General features: G+C 52.1%; 2 protein-coding genes across 3 annotated transcripts; both read right to left on the reverse strand.

Annotated features, from left to right (window-relative positions):
• Window positions 1-321: 321 nt before the first annotated feature.
• On the reverse strand, window positions 322-4,179 carry SERTAD1 (SERTA domain containing 1). Its single transcript, XM_081203829.1, has 2 exons — window positions 4,039-4,179; window positions 322-2,140 (listed from the first exon to the last, which is right to left on the reverse strand). The coding sequence occupies exon 2, from the start codon at window positions 2,134-2,136 to the stop codon at window positions 1,408-1,410; it is 729 nt and encodes a 242-aa protein (XP_081059955.1). The 5' UTR covers window positions 2,137-2,140; window positions 4,039-4,179; the 3' UTR covers window positions 322-1,407.
• Window positions 4,180-12,027: 7,848 nt separating this feature from the next.
• On the reverse strand, window positions 12,028-15,237 carry LOC308590087 (uncharacterized protein). 2 transcript variants are annotated; one of them, XM_081199746.1, is made up of 2 exons: window positions 14,833-15,237; window positions 12,028-13,204 (listed from the first exon to the last, which is right to left on the reverse strand). In XM_081199746.1, the coding sequence occupies exon 2, from the start codon at window positions 13,195-13,197 to the stop codon at window positions 12,253-12,255; it is 945 nt and encodes a 314-aa protein (XP_081055872.1). In that variant the 5' UTR covers window positions 13,198-13,204; window positions 14,833-15,237; the 3' UTR covers window positions 12,028-12,252. The 2 variants fall into 2 exon arrangements, with proteins under 2 accessions (XP_081055872.1, XP_081055871.1); XM_081199745.1 differs by having other exon boundaries at window positions 14,815-15,237.
• Between the last annotated feature and the right edge of the window lie 2,678 nt (window positions 15,238-17,915).

The following is a 17,915-nucleotide window of genomic DNA, read 5'->3' on the forward strand; positions in this document are numbered from 1 at the left end:
CAGGGGGTTGGACTAGATGACCCTCGGACCCCTTCCAGCTGCCCCATGGAAGACGGAGCCAGCTTGTTTTCTGCTGCCCCTGAGGGCGGGACAGGAACCAACGGCTTCCAATTGCAATAAAGGAGATTCCAGCTGAACATTAGGAAGACCTTTCTGGAGGTCTCCCTTGAAAGGCGTCTTTAAAGCAGAGGCTGGGTGACCACTGGTGAGGGATTGCAGGGGGTCAGACTGGATGATCCTCAGGGGTCCCTTCCTTCTATGGCTCTACCTTTTCAGGTCCCCCAAGTGAAACGCACACACACACACAGAGAGAGAGAAAGATAAATTTGGTCATTTAAAAAGTGATATGACACATAAACAGTACATGGGATTGCCAAGCTCAAGTCCTCGGCACTCAGACAATAAATTACCCTCCCAGACTCACAACCGTTTGCCGCTGAGGGCCGCTCTCAAGACACCAGACATCTGTGTGTGCACACATGCGCAAGGGAGCACTTCCTTGCCCTTGCCACCCAGAGGAGTCAGCCGAGGGTGGAGGAGGAAATGGAGAAGGCGGGGCCAGCTCAGCAAACAGGCCCTTCAGGACGACCGAGACTCAGGTGCTGCTTCTTTGCAAACAAGTTGGTCAACACCTCAGTCAAAATCTGGCCCATTGGGGAGGGGTTGGGGGGAAGCCCCCCACAAATGGAAAATCCCACCCCCCTGCCCCTGGGAAGCAGGAGAGACATTCCTGCCTTTAAAAGCTGTTGCAGAACCTTGTCTTATCAGATACAGTGGGACATCGGTTTCCGAACTTAATCCGTTCCGAAAGTCCGTTCTTAAACCAAAACCATTCTTAAATCGAGGCGCGCTTTCCCTAATGAGGCCTCCTGCCGCCAGTGCCCTTCCACCGTTCAGATTCCGTTCTTAGACCAAGGTAAAGTTTGCAATCCGAGACACTACTTCCAGTTTTGTGGAGTTTGTAAACCGAATCGTTCGTAAACAGGACTGTTCTTAAACCGAGGTACCACTGTAATCTGTTTGAGCCTCTCGGAGGTGCCCAGATTCTCACGGAAAGTAGGAGTCTTCCAGGAATGTCAAGGGGCCGCAGAGCCCCTTCCTTTGTGGGATCATCTCATACAGGAAGTTGAGGAAACAGCTTCTCGGAAGATGTAAATGGGGCCGTTTCGCATCTTCACGCAAGGCTCTGGCTGTTTCAATGCAGTCAGCAGAGACCTCCTGAAATTAACCGACAGTCGGTCTACTTGGAGAAACACCCTTGAGCTGAATACAACCTGATGCTAACTGTAACTCCCCCCTTTCCCTCCGTTGCCCACTTGCGACCCACCCACCAGAGGTGCCTCCACCCCAAGGTGAAACTCGGCTCCTACAGGAACGTCCACTCCCCCCCTTCCCCCCCTGCCCAGGTCACAGCTCCTGAGCCTCCACCAGCATGTCCATGAGATAATCGAGGTCCGCCAAGCCTGGCCGCTCGTCCTCCGAGCTGGGAAAGGCCTCCTTGAAGCTGGGGAGACTGGTGGGCGACCACAGCTCACAGTCATACATGGAGGTGTCAATGTCTTCAAAGATGCCCTCCAGGCCGTCATCCAGGAGGTAGGTGCTGGGGCCCAGGGTGTCCAGCGGGGCGGAGGAGCACGGCTGCAAAGTCCGTTCCGGCTCCGAGCAGAGCGGGCCCCCCTCGGGCTGGGCGGCGGAGGGGTGCACGGCATCCCCAAACCCTTCCAGGCCGCTGAGGTCCTCCAAGATGGTGGAGAAGACTGAGAGGTCCATGCTGGAGAGGAGCAGCTCGTCCGCATGGGGGGCGAGAGAAGGCGGTGGCGGAGGCAGCCTCCTGCCAGGGTCCTGGGGGGCACAGGGCAGGGCGCCCCCAGAGCTCTCCCTGCAGGCGGAGCTGCCAGTGGGGGCCACAGGAGGGTCCGGCTGCTGGAAGAGGGCCCCCGGGGCCGGCTGCATCTCGTCCTGGATGCGCCGCAGGGTGTTTGCCACGAGCACCAGGTGCCGCAGGTTGGGCTCAACGTGCTGGAGGCTCTGGTGCAGCTTGGAGACCGAGAGGCTGAAGAGGGAGCTGGTGGGGGCCGCGGAGGGGGCGCCCTCGTCCCCCTCAATCCGCTTCCGCTTCGTGCCCTTGGCCAGCATCTTTCTGGGGAAGGGAAGAGAAGAGGGGGTCAGGGGGGCTCTGTAGGGGAACACGCAAGGCCCAAGGCAACAGCTGGCACAGTCACCCCAGGGTGGCGGCAGCAGCCCCTCCCCACCTGGGGAGGGAGGCCCTGCCCCTTCCGTGCAAAGCCTCCCCCCCCCCACACGCACCAGGCAAAAACTGGAGCAGGAGGAGCCTCACTAGAGAGGCGCCCAGACTCTAGGTCAGTGGTTCCCCATTTTGTTTGGAGAGGGGTCCTGCCCCATTGGTTTCATAACCCGCCCCCAGTGCCCCCTACCCTGTCAGAAGCATGACCCAGAAGAGAGGTTTGCACCACGGAAGATAATAAATAACACAATAGAAGTCAAAGCAGTAACAATCAATTCCACATCTATTCAGAAACTGAAACTATTTAGCATCAGCCTTTCTCAAGTTTGGGTCCCCAGCTGTTGCTGGACTACAACTCCCATCATTCCTAGCTATCAGGATCCATGGTCAGGGATGATGGGAGTTGTAGCCAAAAAACAGCTTGAGAAAGGCGGGTATAATGGATTCAGCAAAACTGGTGAACTGGGTCCAGCGATGCCAGAGTCCATTACCCCTCCAGTGCCCCCCCCCGCCACCCTCTTGCCTCTTAACTCCACCCCCCCCGGTAAATCCCACCCGCAGGGGCCACTTTGAGAGCTTTCTCTAGATCAGCCTTTGCTAGCCAGCTGCCTTCCTGGCCTCTGGACTACAACTCCCATCAGCCCCACCAGCCCAGCAGCATGACAGAGGGGCTGATGGGTAGGACAAGTATCTGGAGGATCCCAGGACTCTGGGTGGGGAGAGTCCTGCAGACCCGATATTCCAGCTGTAGTCCATATTACTGCATTTTTTACAGGGCTGGTTTTTGGAAAACGTCATTTATTGTTTACGTATCTGTACCAATCTATAATTTTTAAAAATAAAAAGTCTGTGTGAGATGCTTCAAGAGGCCTGAAAAGCGGGGATTAAATTAGGAAATGAAATAATTAAACACACACACACACCCCCGCCCCAGCTGTGAGGCTATTTGGAAGCTGGCTGTTGATTTTGCCCCCCCCCCAAAAAAACAGCAGCAGTGCAACACTATTTTTGGTTTCGGTGTGAAAATATCCAAAACTCTGATCCAAAGAAGCGCCGCGCCCCGCCCCCTTCGCAGTTTATGGGGTGGATCCGATGCTAGCCCTACTCAGAGGAGACCCACTGACGTTTAATGAACACGGCCAAGTGAGGTCCGTTAACGTCAACGGGGCTACTCTGGAGTAAAGCTTACATACGACGCCCATTAAGAAGAAAGGTCTCTGAGTGAAGCGGTGAGCCGGGCAGGATCTCCAGCTTGCGAGGAGGGTCGGATCCTTCCCCGCAGTTGCGGTGGGGGCGGGATTGGCGGGGGGATCCTCCTCCCGCGGCCGGGATGGGTGGGGGTCGCGGCGCCCAGGCCCCACCCGGCCGGGCTTCCGTTCTGGATCCGGCCGCTCTGCACGCTGCGCTCCGCCCAGCTGGGCTCCGGGATCCAGCTGCCCCGGAGGAGGGCGAGATCCGGAGCGCCTTCCCCCCGCTCTTGGGGATCGATCGGCTAAGGAGATCCCTCCTCCCAAATAACCGCCCCCCCCCAACTCTCTGGGGCGGGATCGGGCAAGTCTCGCCCGGCCCCCGCATTTTGGGAAGCCCCCCCCGCGGGTGTCCGTCCGGGCGGGGGCGCGCGCAGCTTCCTCCCCGTCGCGGGAGCGGAGAGTGACTCATGGCCAGGCGGCGGCGGCGGCGGCGGCAGCCGGGCTGAGTCACCGGGCGGGCGGGCGGCGCAGTCCCGGGATCCAGGCGGGATCCTCCGGCGCGGCGGCCCCGCGAGGGACCCCCGAGACCCCCGATTTACATACCCGGCTCTTCAGGGGCCAATCAGCGGGGTCTGGAACGCGGCGCGCAGCCAATCAGGCGCCGGCATGCTTCCCCTCCGCGCTCCGGGCTGGACTCCCGCCGCCGCTGCCGGGAGGGAAGGAGACATTCGCCCTGCGGGGGCGGGGGGGAGGCGCCAGCGCCGGCCAATGGCGGGGCACGCCAGGCCGCCTCATCTGCATACAAGGGGGCGGCGCCGGGACGACTCATCGTTGCGGGAGGAAGGGGGCGGGGCGGGATGGAACAAACAAGCCGGAGGCCCCGCCCCCCCGCGCTGATTGGCTGCGGCGCGGAGGAGCCGCTCCGCAGTCGCTCCGGATGCGAGGCGTTCAGACGAGCGCGGAGAGGAAGGGGCGGGAAGAGGCTTTGGAAACGGCCACCGAAATGTCCCTTAAAAGATAAAGCTATAAAATGATCACTTTGCAGATCCATATGAAGGATCTTGTTTTACAGTCAAGCTGTGAATAAATGTTATGAACTCAATATTTCCAGTTTAAAAAGAGCGGGGCCCCCCCGCCTCCCCTCCGGCGGCAGCTGCGGCTGTAAAGCAGTGTTTTTCAACCTTTTTTGGGCAAAGGCACACTTGTTTCATGAAAAAAATCACGAGGCACACCACCACTGTGTGCGGAGAGAGAGATCTCAGAGCCCCGCTGCTCTCTATGGGGAATCGGATGAGAGCGGACCACCTGTCCGCTCTCATCCGATCCCATCCGATCTGATCCCCACCCAGGATGGATGGAAAATAGGGTGGACACAGTCCGGCGCCCGCCTAAATTTTTTTTTTAATTTTTCAATTTTTCCCACGGCACACCAGGCAACATCTCGCGGCACACTAGTGTGCCGCAGAACAGTGGTTGAAAAACACTGCTGTAAAGGAAAGCTCTGAACCCGGTCCGGAGAACCCAAGTCAAGGGGCTCCAAAGACGTGAGGCTGCCCAGGCTCCCAAGTCCTGGAAGGATGCGAGCCTCCCAAAGCAGTGGGGTCCCTTCTGTCGTTGCAAGGGGGGCGTGGGCCGGTGTGCGGGCCAAGCAGTGGGGCGCCGGCCCAAAAGAGTGCCGAGTTCCTCCTGCACGTGCTTAAAAGAGCAAGGCTGAACTCACGGGTCTGGGAGGGGACTCTCCTGTAAGTGAGCACCTTCAGGTTAACAAAGCTCCCAACCTGCAGGGCTCCTGGTCGCATGAACCCGGCCGTGAGTTCTCCTCGCCACATTGAGATGATCCGCCCAGAGAAGAAGCAGCAAAGTGTCCCCAAGCCAGAAGAGGAAGTTGCTCTAAAGAAGAAGATGCCTCAGAAGAAACTGAAGAAGCAGAAACTGATGGCTCAGGAATAGACATCTATTCAGTTCACAAAGAAAAAACAAATTTTAAGTTTAATAATAAAAAATAGTGCCCCCAAACCAAGAATGAATTGGAACACAAAGCAAAGTGAGGAGTTATGGAAAGAAGCGCCAACTGTGCCCCAAAATCCCTTAAAAGCTCTAAACTGCAACTAAAAGCAACTCTGAAGACGCCTGGAAGAAACTCTGCACATGCCTCGAGGCACCCTAAAGGAAACCCAGACTGCGGAGCAGCGCCAAGACGCCAAACCAAGGACACCTCTTGTCCTTGAACAAACCCAACCTTCTCTTCCAGGGGCAGGGAGCCCCCAAGGTCCTCCAGACAGCCCTGCAGCTGTGCTCCACCTCCCATCAGCTCCTTAGGACCTACTGAAGATCAAGCGACCCCAAAGGGTTTGGTTGTGACCTTTTTGTGTGTTGGAAAGAGCTCCGGGCGATACTGGCTGCCCACTTCCTTTTTAGTCCCGGGGGGCTGGACTAGATGACTCTTGGGGGACCCCTTCCAACTCTACAATTCTGTAGCTGGGGCCAAGATCTGCCATGGGGTTTTCCAGCTGAGAAGGGGTGCCGCAGACTGAACTCCCACCTCCCAAACTTTCTAGCCCATTCCACCGTTTGCAGCAAAGAAGTAGCAGCCAGCTAAGAGGAAAGGAGCCCCCTTCAAAAGCCAAACATGGGGGGGGGGGAGCTTTTGTCACAGGGCTTTATAAAAACACACAGGCAGAGTTCCTGACATGATTAATGTCCATGTCACATTCTGCTAAACAAAAGTAAACAAGCAAATGTGACCTGAAGCATCTAAATCAGTGATTCCCAATTAACTAATTACTATTGTTTAGTCGTTTAGTCATGTCCGCCTCTTGGTGACCCCCTGGACCAGAGCACGCCAGGCACTCCTGTCTTCCACTGCCTCCTGCAGTTTGGTCAAACTCATGCTGGTCGCTTTGAGAACACTGTCCAACCATGCCTTGCCATGGCGAAGGGGCTTGAATAACTCAGAGAAGCTATGAGCCATGCCGTGCAGGGCCACCAAAGATGGACAGGTCATAGTGGAGAGTTTTGACCAAACGTGATCCACCTGGAGCAGGAACCGGCAAGCCACTCCAGTATCCCTGCCAAGAAAACTCCATGGACAAAGACTAATTACTGAGGACCCCCTATTTTGCAAAAGCCAAGCCACAGACCCTCTACTTTTCAAAATTTTGATAACTCTATAGTAGTTACTTCTGCAAAGCAATGTGGGGCAGCCCTAATAAGCAAAGGATTTTAGGTAGGTACTAAAAAACAGACTAGGGCTGAGGGATATCTGGCTTTCAACGTTGTGATATATCAGCAGCTAAACATCACAATGTTCCGATATATTACAATATCTGAAGTTAGAGACCAGGCGTGGGGCTGAAGGAAGCAGCAGCCGGGGAGATCAGGCAGGTGTGGGGGGGAGGAGAGAAAACGGAGTCACCTCCATGGTTTGGGAGGGGATGGGGGCCATCAAGCCACCTTCAGGGGGGCAGCCAGCAAAGATGTTCCTCCTCTGTGGCTGCCGCTGCTGCTGCTTTCCTGCTGACTAAGAAAAGCTGCTCTGCCTCCGCGCCTTGAAGGGAAGGCGAATGACAGTTAGTTGGGGGGGGGGGAGGCAAGGGATGGGGCCATGGACCCCCCCCCCTGGGTGCGCTCTGCAGACCCCCAGGGGTGCCCGGACCCTTAATGGGGAACCACTGATCTAAATCATCCTCTCCTAACCTGTTTTCCCTCCCCCCCCCGGCTTTGTTGGGCTACTTGCAGTCCCAGCTAGCATAAGTCATACAATGCTGAGACAGACAGACAGTGGGAGGCTGTACAGTGATACCTCGGTTCTCAAACTTAATCCGTTCCGGCAGTTCGTTCCAAAACCAAGGCGTGCTTTCCCATAGAAAGTAATGCAAAACAGATTAATCCGTTCCAGACTTCTAAAAACAACCCCTAAAACAGCAATTTAACATTAATTTTCCTCTCTAACGAGACCATTGATCCATAAAATGAAAGCAGTAATCAATGTACTGTACTATAAAATAAAGAAGACAGTATTGTAGATGATGAAAATTAAAAATAAATAAATCTTCCTGATGATAGTCATTGTTTGGAGGGGGGACTTTTATCCATTTCCACAGTCACACAATCAGTCAATCAATCAATCAATCAATCAATCAATCAATCAGCTGAACTGGGTTCCACACAGTCACAAAAGTAAATTAACCGAAAAAGCCTCAAAAACAAAATAGCAAAACCAAAAGCGCCAGATGCCGTGGTATCTTGGTTCTCAAACTTAATCCGTTCCGGAAGTCTGTCTGACTTCCAAAATGTTAAAAAACCAAGGCGCGGCTTCTGATTGGTGCAGGCGCTCGGAAACAATAGCCAACAGCTGCATCGGACAGTCGGCTTCTGAAAAACGTTCGAAAACCAGAACACTTACTTCTGGGTTTTGGGTGTCTGGGAACCAAGGCGTTTGAGAACCAAGTACCACTGTAGTCCAAAAAATCCTGGAGGGCACCAGTTTGAAGAAGGCTGTTCTGAAAAATACACAAATAGGACTTTATGACAGATTGGAAACAGTGCTTTTGATACATTCTGTGGCGGATCCTTCAATGCCGAGAGATGGTGAGAGGGGCAGAAATAATTTATTTTGTGTTCATCAACATGGCTTCTGTTCTGCCCCCTCTCCCTCTCGCTTGGGACGTTCAGGAGTGGGCAATTTCTTCCCCTCTTGTTGCAGAGCTCTCAGGCTGGCCAGGAAGCTTTGGCAACACCCAGAGGATCACGAGCGGAAAAAAACACGTGACGCAAAGGCAAGTTAAGAAATGAAACTGAATGGTTTGCTTGCCTAGGATCCAGGAAATGTCCTGGCAGCCAGCCTGCCTGCAAAAGCCCTTTTACCCACAAAACGTGCATGTGGCGGTTGGGTGGCACCTCCAGAGTGAAAGGGGCATTCTGCAAGTGCCCAGAGGCACTGCTGTTGCTGCACATAGTTCAGGGCTTGGCTGGCGGAGCCTGAGAGCCCTTCTGTTCTCATTGAACCTAGTTGCTTTCATGGAATAACTGGAAAGTGTCGCTGTTAAGAAAGCCTGGTATATTGCAGCTGCCAGAGAAAGCTCAGGTCCTCACCTTGAGCAGAGGCAGGAATTTCAGTCTCTCAAGACACAAGCTACCTTCACCTCCTGTCAACCTAGCAGTTCGAAAGCATGCCAGTGCAAGTAGATAAAGTTCACTCCAGCGGGAAGGTAAACGGCGTTTCCGTGCGCTGCTCTGGTGTCAGTGTTCTGAAGCGGCTTAGTCATGCTGGCCACATGACCCGGAATAACTGTTTGCAGAGCGGACAAACGCCAGCTCCCTCGGCCTGTAAAGCGAGATGAGCACCACAACCCCAGAGTCGTTCGCGACTGGACTTAATTGTCAGGGGTACACAGCCCCCGTTTCTGTCCTCAGGTGTTTGCTCCCCCCTCCAGCCTGTCCCACAGAAAAAATGATGGAGTTAACAAGAAGTCAATCAACAGACAAAGTTAAAAAAAGAATGGGAATGTTTTAATAATTACTTAACAAAACAAGGTTTCAATAATAAGACTTGGCTGTGTCTTGAATAATTTCACAGGTAGTAAAATATTTTCCTCTTCATTCCAAGATGAGGATAAACAATTAAATACAGGGCAAAAAATAGTAATACTCAAACTGAAACTATAATGAGGTAGAAGGAAGTCAACAACATAATAAATTGAAAAAGGATTCAATCCAAATCGAAGGTTATAGTGTACAAAAAACACTATTATTGGTTTGAATTATATTAAGTATTACTTTACAATAGATAGGTATTTTCATTGTCTAAGTTGTCATTTTGACAGTTTTTTCTTTCTTTTTTCTTAGATATTGTATAACTACAAGAGTATATAAATCTTAGATTTGTAAATAATTTCATTATATATAAGTCAAGATCTATATCAGTCTAAGAATAATCATTGTAAGATTGTTTTATTTTATTTTTTATGTATGCCTTTTTTGTTTGTTTGCTTTTATGTATGTTTTTGCGAATGAAAAAATAAGTTTAAAAAAACAACCACTGTCCCACAGAAGGAGAGCTCTGCTCCTGCCCCACAGCCTGTGGGGTTTCTGAAAGATGAAGCCCCCAGCCCCCCAACTCTGAATCCATCTGCTGGAAATGGCAGGAGGGCAGAGTCCCCACAGCTCCTCCCCTTCCCACCATGGGCCTCTGGGAAAAGGCGATGCTGGACTTTGGCCTTGCCCAGCAGACTCCTGCCAGGGTCCTGCGCTGCCTGGCTTTGGGCGAAGGTGCAGGGCAAGGTCCCGGAGGTGCTCAGTGGCAGCAAACGCCACCGGCCAAGGCCCGGCTCTCCTCGCCACCCCCGCCTTCCTTGGGGAGGAGGAAAGCAGCTGCACTGCAGAAAGCCTCCTGCCCTCCAGCCTCCCAAGGTCTCTCTCAAGGACTCCAGGAAAGAGAGCCACAACAAGATTACTGGGGGGAAAGCAATTCATTTGCAGACAAAAACAGGAACTTTCAAAAATGTTACTTGCATGGACCTTGGCTCTTTCAGTGCTAAAACAAGCCAGGGACCAGGAGGGTGAAGGACGTTGAGTCTGGAGCTAGAGGAGATTTCTGGAGCCTGTATGCAGAATATCTCTCTCTTCCTGGCACATTCAGGGCACAAATTTAGGCACTAGGATAATCCAGAGGTGCCTTGTATTATACGTATTGCACTTAAGAGACCTTCATATCACATTTTCCAAAGAACTAGCAGTATAAATTCTTCTGGCACCATAGAAGTGAATGCATTTTAAAGCACTTTTGGCCCTCCAGATGTTGTTAAACCACCTCTCCCATCAACCCTAGCAAGCACAGTCAATGACTAGGGATTATGGGAGTTGTAGTCCTGCAATATCTAGAGCAGTCTTCTTCAACCACAGCCCTCCAGATGTTTTTGGCCTACAACTCCCATGATCCCTAGCTAGCAGGACCAGTGGTCAGGGATGATGGGAACTGTAGTCTCAAAACATCTGGAGGGCCGAGTTTGAGGAAGCCTGGTCTAGCGGGCCTACAGCTGATGCCAGAATGTGTTTGTCCTGAAGGCGGCATATGAGAGAAAGCCAGGCTGTTCCTCGTATTCACAGCTGGGGATGGGAGGAGAGGACCTCACCCTGGACGTTGCCCAGGAGCGCACACACCCCAGTCCCTTGCCCTCCCCTTTAACATATCAGGCAATAATTTATAACATTTATAAATAACTTGCTACAGACATCAGCACTGACCTGAGAGCGTAACCTTTTTGGTTAGGTTTTAAAGAAGGAATGCAATATTGTGATATCTGCACTGCAGCAGGGTTGGGCTAGATGACCCTCGGGGTCCCTTCCAACCCGACAATTCTGTGATTCTATCAAAACAACACAACTTGTCTTCTTCAAGTATTCATCAAAGGCAGGTATTCAGAAGTCTAGAAGGACATTTGCAGCCTGGTGTTGCCAGTTCACGTTGGGGCTCCCAGCCCATGAGAGATTTTAATTTGCATCATGCTCATTGGAACAGGACTAGCGAGCCAAAACTGTCCACTCAAGGGCACCATCAGAGGGTGGCAAATGGTCCAAATGTCTGCCAAGGCAGGAATGAGGAATGTGGCCCAAGAAGTTTCTTTCTGGGGTAGCCAGAGAAATGCAGAGATTCACAGGTCCCCAAATTCAAGATCCCAGGAAGAATGGCTCTGGCGAGAGGCTCCGCAGCAGAGGAGCACCTGCCTTGGCACATCAGCAGTACATTTCCAGAGCAGACGACCACAATGCGCATGTGTCTGGGGAACCACCAAGCAGGTCTGGCCAATGTCAGAAGGCGGCGGCGGCAGCAGCCCCATTGCTGGGATGCAGAACCAGCTTGAAGAGGTAGTCAAGATGCAATTCCAGGGCTGCTTCAGCCAACTGGCCACATGCTTGGAAGAGGTAGCAAAGGAGTCCCCGTCCTCCGAACTGAGCTGGCAAAAGGCAAGGCTGGCAAAAGATGCCCACCAGGGGTGGCAGCAGCAACTTTGCTTCAAGGAAAATGGGCTTGCGTACAGAAAGAGAGTTGGACTCCAACTCCCATCAGCCACAGCTAGCACAGCTAATGGTCAGGGAATGCTGGGAGTTGGAGTCCAACAATGTCTGGCGGGCCTGAGGTTCCCAGTCCCTGAACTAGGGAGAAGCTGCCCCAGCCCACCTGAGCCAACACCTGCCCTGGTCCTGCACCGGCTCCTGAGAGTCAACCTGTCAGGGGAGGAGGCAGGAGGCCAGGGCACTGGCCCAGGAGAGGGGTTTGGCAGTGCCCATGAGGCAGGAGCCAGAGACGGGCAGGCCAGACATGTCAGAGGAAGAGGCTGTTAAGGTGAGGGATGGGCTCAACGGATCCCCACCATGCCCCACCCCGTGGCCTCCTAGAACCAGGAGGGGCTTGAAGAGCAAGAACGTCTTCCCTGTAGGAGAAGCTTCCGGTTGTGCCCACGGTTGCTGCTACCACCTGGCAGGACTCAGACCTGGGGGGCTGCTGAAAGGGCACACTTTGTCCATAAAGAGTTAACTCTCAGGCCTGGGGGTGCTGAGGACATTCCCAGAGCCAATGACAAACATTTCCACTACTCTAATAGACAGGATTTATTGCACTTGCAGCAAATGAGAGTTTAGTCACTTGTTTGCACCCTTTCAAGTAGAATGAAAAATGCCGGTATTGCAAGGTTTAAAGCTAGTTGATTTAGTCCTGCAAAACCCACGGTCCCTTTTCTTGGCAAGTCATGGTCAATTGACCTGTAAACTTTAATGACGGCAGAACCTTGAAATCCAAGGGATCCGGAGTGGAGCATTTCAGGAGCGCAGAAGGAGCTCCGCGTAATGATCGAGGCTCCCAGTGCTGCTGCTTGCATCCTGACCGGGAAGAGGGGGTGCTTCAGCCTGGGGGGCAATCTCAGCAGCAGCCTGGCCTGCCATGTTGATAACTGTGGGCTGCCCGTTGCTCGGCGAGCCCCACAGAATGCTCTCAAACTCTGACATGTCGATGTCTGCGAAGAAATCCTCTGCAGGGATGTCGCTCGCATAGCTGGAGGCCAAGATCTCAAAGCTGTCAAACAAGGGGTCGCGGGGCTGCTCCTCAGGGCAGAGGGTACCCCAGGAACCAGCCTCCTGCCCTGGGCTGGCAGCTGCACTTTCAGAAGGCCAAGGGGAATCGGTTCTGGGGCCAGCCAGAGGCGGGCAGGGGCCACTGCCACCTTCCTGTTGCTGCAGACTCTCCCAAAAATGCAGGACTTCCCCAGCAGAGCAGAGGAAGGAATCCAGGAGCGGGTCAGGCCGGCTGTCTTCACTGGCCACCTGTCCTGCATCTTGGCAGGGGCTGGAGAAGGCAGGCAGTGGCCACATGCCTGTGCCCATGTCAGCTGCTCTCGCCTGGCCATTGCCCACGGCACTCGGAGGTTCTTCTGCTGGCTGCGCTGGCAGAGACACTGCGCCTTCGCTCTCTGCTGGGGGACCCGGGCTTTTCTCTTGCCAAGGTGGGGCACCCTGGGGTGCTGCCAGCCCGAGGCCCGTTTCCTGGCTCCCTTGGCCGGGGTCTTGGAGGTGCAGGATGGTGTTCTTGAGTAGGACGCTCTTGTGCAAGTCTCGCACGTAGGGCGTGATCAGCGTGGCGTATTTCCCCTGTGCCGCGCGCAGGAAAGAGCAGCGCTTGTGGTCTGGGATGCGGCAGCAGCGGCGCCGGCTCCTGGCAGAAGCCCCGTCCGGCTCGAGGCGCTGGCATCTCAAGCTGCTGGGAGCCATGGTCTCCCTGGAGAGAGGGAGGAAGAAGGCGGCACGGGTCAGGATGGAGCCAAGCAAGGTCAGGGCTCGCAAGACGGGGAGGCCAACCACACTGGCCACCGCACAGAGGTGGCGACTGGGCCAAGTGGTGGGTCTCGCAGCCAGAGAGGGCCCTCAGCAGAAGGGGTGGCTGCCAGCCACGATGGAGGGAATGCCAGCTGCGGAAACCGCAGGAGGACAGAGCTGCTCTCAGGTTCGGATCCCGCCTGCCCGTTTCCCAGAAAAGGCACCTGGGTGGCCACTTGGTCGGATCCAGAGGGCACATTCTTCTGATGGAACCTCCAGGCCCAGAGGCTGTGAGAACGGGGTCCTGGGCTAGATGGCTGATCCAACAATCATGTTCTTTTCTTGTTCTCACAGTGGCCCCCCAGATGCCCAATGGAAAGAAGCCCATAAGTGCGACAGTGCCCCCCCCTTTGGCTTTCCCCCAGCAAGTGGCACTCAAGAGGCATTTACGGCCCCCAGCAGTGGAGGGTCGTAGCACACAGCCATCCTGGCTAGTAGCCCTCAGAAGCCCCCCCTCCTCCTCCATGAGTTTGTCCAATCCTCTTTGAAAGCCATCTGAGTTGATGGCCATCCCTGCCTCCTGTGGCAGGGAGTTCCAAAGTTTAATTCTGGGCTACGTGAAGAAGCCCTTACTTTTATCTGTCCTGAGTCCTCCAACATTCAGCTTCACTGGAGGTCAACAAATCCCAACTTTTTACTGCAGTCCCCATTTTCTCCACCATCCTGCACCTTCCTGCCCCCACCAAGGAAACTGGGAGGCACAGACCAGGAGACCCCAGTGTTTAGTCCTCGGGTGCGACTGGCACAGTGTTGGATGGATGTGATCCCTGGAGGGGAAGGATTTTTTGTTGTTGTTTTTTGAGGCTTAGGGGTCTGGTTTCTTATTTGGGGCTCAGACTGAGTGGAGACCTTGCCCTCCGTTTCTCGGCGAAACTCCTGTTTTGGGTGACTAGGCAGGTCCCAAAAGGAGCAGAGGTTTCGAAGTGGTGTCTGGATGGGTTGCTGCAGTTCCTAAAGGAGCCCTGGACTCAAAAAGGGGGCCAATTCCTGCAGGCCTAAACTGTGCCCCCACCCCACTGCCAGGTAGCTGCCCAGGGTTCCCTCTCCATTGCAAAGTTGCTCCCTGGAGAATGACCCTCCCCTGCGCGCTCCCGAGCCTCCGGCCATGACTCACCCCCGAGCCATTCAAGCGCCCAGGCCGGAGTTTTCGCCGCCTCCCCCCTCGGCGGGCAGGAAATGGACGCGCAAACTCCAGATGGCAGGATGGGCGCAGGGCGCGCAAAGGACCCGCTGCTCTCCCTGCAGAGGTGGGGGCGCGAGACGGAAAATTGGGGGGCGGGGGGGGGGCTGGCTGGCTGGGGGAACAAGCCCCAGCTCAGCCCAAATCCGAAGTCAGCGAGCCTCACCGCGGACTAGAGAACTGCCCCGGATTAAGTCCTGGGAAAACCCCGGGCGCACTCCGGGGCTGCGAGGCGAGCCCTTTCGGGGGTCTCCTCGCCAAGGTCATCTTGCCCCGGAGTCAGCGATCCCCCCGCTCTTTGCACAGGAGGAGGAGAAGAAAGGGCTGCTTACCTGGCCGGGGCCGCTCACCTGGCCGGGGCCGCCGAGCGGAGCCTTTGCGGAGCTGCGGAAGCGCCAGTAGAAAACGCGGCACGTTTCTGGCTTCTGATCCCCGGCGATCGGCGTTCCCGGCAGCGGGGGGGGGCAGCTCCGCGCCCATTGGTGGGCTGGTCGGGAAGCAGGCCCTCTCATTGGCCGGGGAGAGACCCTCACCTGGCAAGGTCCAGGTGCCGCTCCTGGCGCTCCAGCGGCGCTGCTTCGCTTCGGCCTCCAGGTGGCGCCGCAGCCTCCCTCCTAGGTCTCAAGTCCAGCGCCTACGCCACCCGGACGCCTGGGTTCTTTGGAGCCCTGTGAGCAGTGCTGGATTTATGTATAAGCTAAACAAGCTCTAGCTTAGGGCCCCATTCTCTTGGGGGCCCCCAAAAAAATTTAAAGGGAGGATTTGTTGAAACAAAAATTTTCAAAATGGGATGCAGAAAGGGGAGGTATGGGGAAGTCGGAGAAATAAGTTATAAGAAAATAAGGATATGAAATTATACTTGTTATTTGTTTTTGTGTTTGTTTGTGTTGTTCTGTTTGTTTAAAAAATTGGTGAAAATTGAATAAAAATTTTATATTAAAAAAAAATTAAAGGGAGGAAAAAACCTGGATGTACATTTCCAAAACAGAAGATAAAAAAACAAATAAAATAAAACCTACATACACCAACCGCTCTGAGCCCGGCTTCGGCTGGGGAGGGTGGGATATAAATAAATTTTTATTTTATTATTATTATTTTGTGTTGTGTAGGCTCCTATAATGTAAGTCATGTTTTGAAAGAACCAATGTTTAAATAGCCAAAAATGATAATATGCTATGTTTTTAGAGTAATTGGAAAATAAGGGATTTAAACTCAAATTGTAATTGAAAGTACAAAGAAACACTTGAAACAAGGTTACAACTTGCTGATTAAATTTATTGTTAAGAATGCACTATGCGGGAGATGTGGGGAAGTCCGATAGAAGATTGAAATAAGTTGTTGAAATGGTTTGATTTTCTTCTTTTTCTTTTTATCTTTTCTGTTTTTTCTTCTTTCTGTATTATCTGAAACTGGAAAAATGCAATAAAAATTATTATTAAAAAAAAATAAATATAATGTAAGTCATGGGCTCCGCCTGCTTGCCTACTCCCTAAAATATCCTGTTTGCTTCTTTCTGTATATAGGGTGCCTACATTCTGCATGGACTGGTTGCAGGGCAACATGGGCAAAGGGCTTCAGAGGTATGAAGTTTACGGCATGTAATGCCTTAAAAGAGAATTTAATGAAAATGATTTACATAACACCAGTCAAGCTTGCAAAAATCTACCATTTGCCCGATAATAAATGCTGGAAATGTAATGAGACTGAAGGTACGTTCTTCCACCTTTGGTGGACATGCCCAAGGATTAAGAATTTCTGGGAGATGATTTATAATGAAATGAAAAAGGAATTTAAATATACCTTCCTGAAGAAACCAGAGGCCTTTCTCCTGGGCATGGTTGGCCAATTGGTGCCAAAGAAAGATAGGATTTTTTTTATGTACGCCACAACAGCAGCAAGAATACTTATCGCAAAGCATTGGAAGACACAAGATCTACCCACCCGGGAAGCATGGCAGATGAAGCTGATGGACTACATGGAATTGGCGGAAATGACTGGCAGAATCCGAGACCAGGGAGAAGAGTCGGTGGAAGAAGACTGGAAGAAATTTAAAGACTATTTACAGAAATACTGCAAAATTAATAAAAAAATTCCTTCCAGTAGCACCTTAAAGACCAACTAAGTTAGTTCTTGGTATGAGCTTTCTGAAGAAGTGTGCATGCACACGAAAGCTCATACCAAGAACTAACTTAGTTGGTCTTTAAGGTGCTACTGGAAGGAATTTTTTTATTTTGACTATGGCAGACCAACACGGCTACCTATCTACTACTGCAAAATTAATGAATGTTAGATTGATGTCAGAATGAAATTAAGTGGTTTTAGCAGCAATGTTACAAATGTAAATGTAAGTGGTTTTAGCAGCAGTTACAAATGTAAATGTAAATGTATGTAAAAATGGATTGTTAATGGGCCAAAGTGGAAAATTTAAGGTTAGATTGTGTTAAGATAAATTATAGAACAAAAATTGAGAAAGATGGAAAGGATTTGCTGAAATAGATAATTGAACTAGAATACAAAAAAGGGAGGTGTGAGGAGGTCGATGAAACAAGTAAATGAAAGGTAAAGATACGGAAATATTGGATGTGTTTTTAATGTTTTTGTTTTTATTGTTGTTTTGTTGTATTGTTTTTTGTTCTTTTTATTTTTGAGGTATTGTAAGGTATTGTTTTGTTTTGTTTAACTTTTTATTGTTTCTTTCTTCTTTTTTCTGTAACCATTAAACCTCTAATAAATATCATTTAAAAAAAAACATGTGCAAATGGCTTCAGATACCTATGAGGTCCATCAATTACCACCTAGCATATATTCAACACCAAAAACAGCAACGATTTGTCATTGGCAAAGGACAGTTGGACATATCAAGGGCCCCATTCCCTTCAGTAGCTTAGGGCCTCATAAAACCTAAATCGGGCCCTGCCTGTGAGGGCAGGGGGAATCTAGCAGCAGGGAGTTCCACAAGTTTAACAGGCTGCTTGGAATTCCAGAGGGGCCGTGGGATAGGAATGACCATAATAAAAAGGGGAGACATCTTACCACAGTGCAAATTATATTAAATCTCCACCATGAGAGGCGAATTGCAGTTGATCAAAATGTCTGTGCATTTGGGGTTGAATAAAGACAATGGCCAAAACATGTATTTAAACCCAACCTGCACACTTTCCCGCTTACACCTCTGTGTCCTGCAGTGCGTTAGACCCTTCAGCTCTACAGTTCTGATTCTAGGCACCTGCTGGCAGAAACCAGCCCTTTCATGCACAGATAAAGGGTCTCCTAGCTCAGGGACCCAGTTTAGCCTTCCCGGGTCTTCAGCCCAAACCCGTAAGAGGAAGGGATGCGGGCACAGCTAGGCTGTCCTTTCTTGGCCCTTGTGACAGAAGAGCATGAAAGTGCCAGAGGAAGGGAGGACAATGGCTGGGTCTAAATCACTCACCCC

This window comes from Podarcis bocagei (assembly GCF_964188305.1).
Source record: "Podarcis bocagei genome assembly, chromosome: 7".
Lineage (NCBI taxonomy): Eukaryota > Metazoa > Chordata > Lepidosauria > Squamata > Lacertidae > Podarcis > Podarcis bocagei.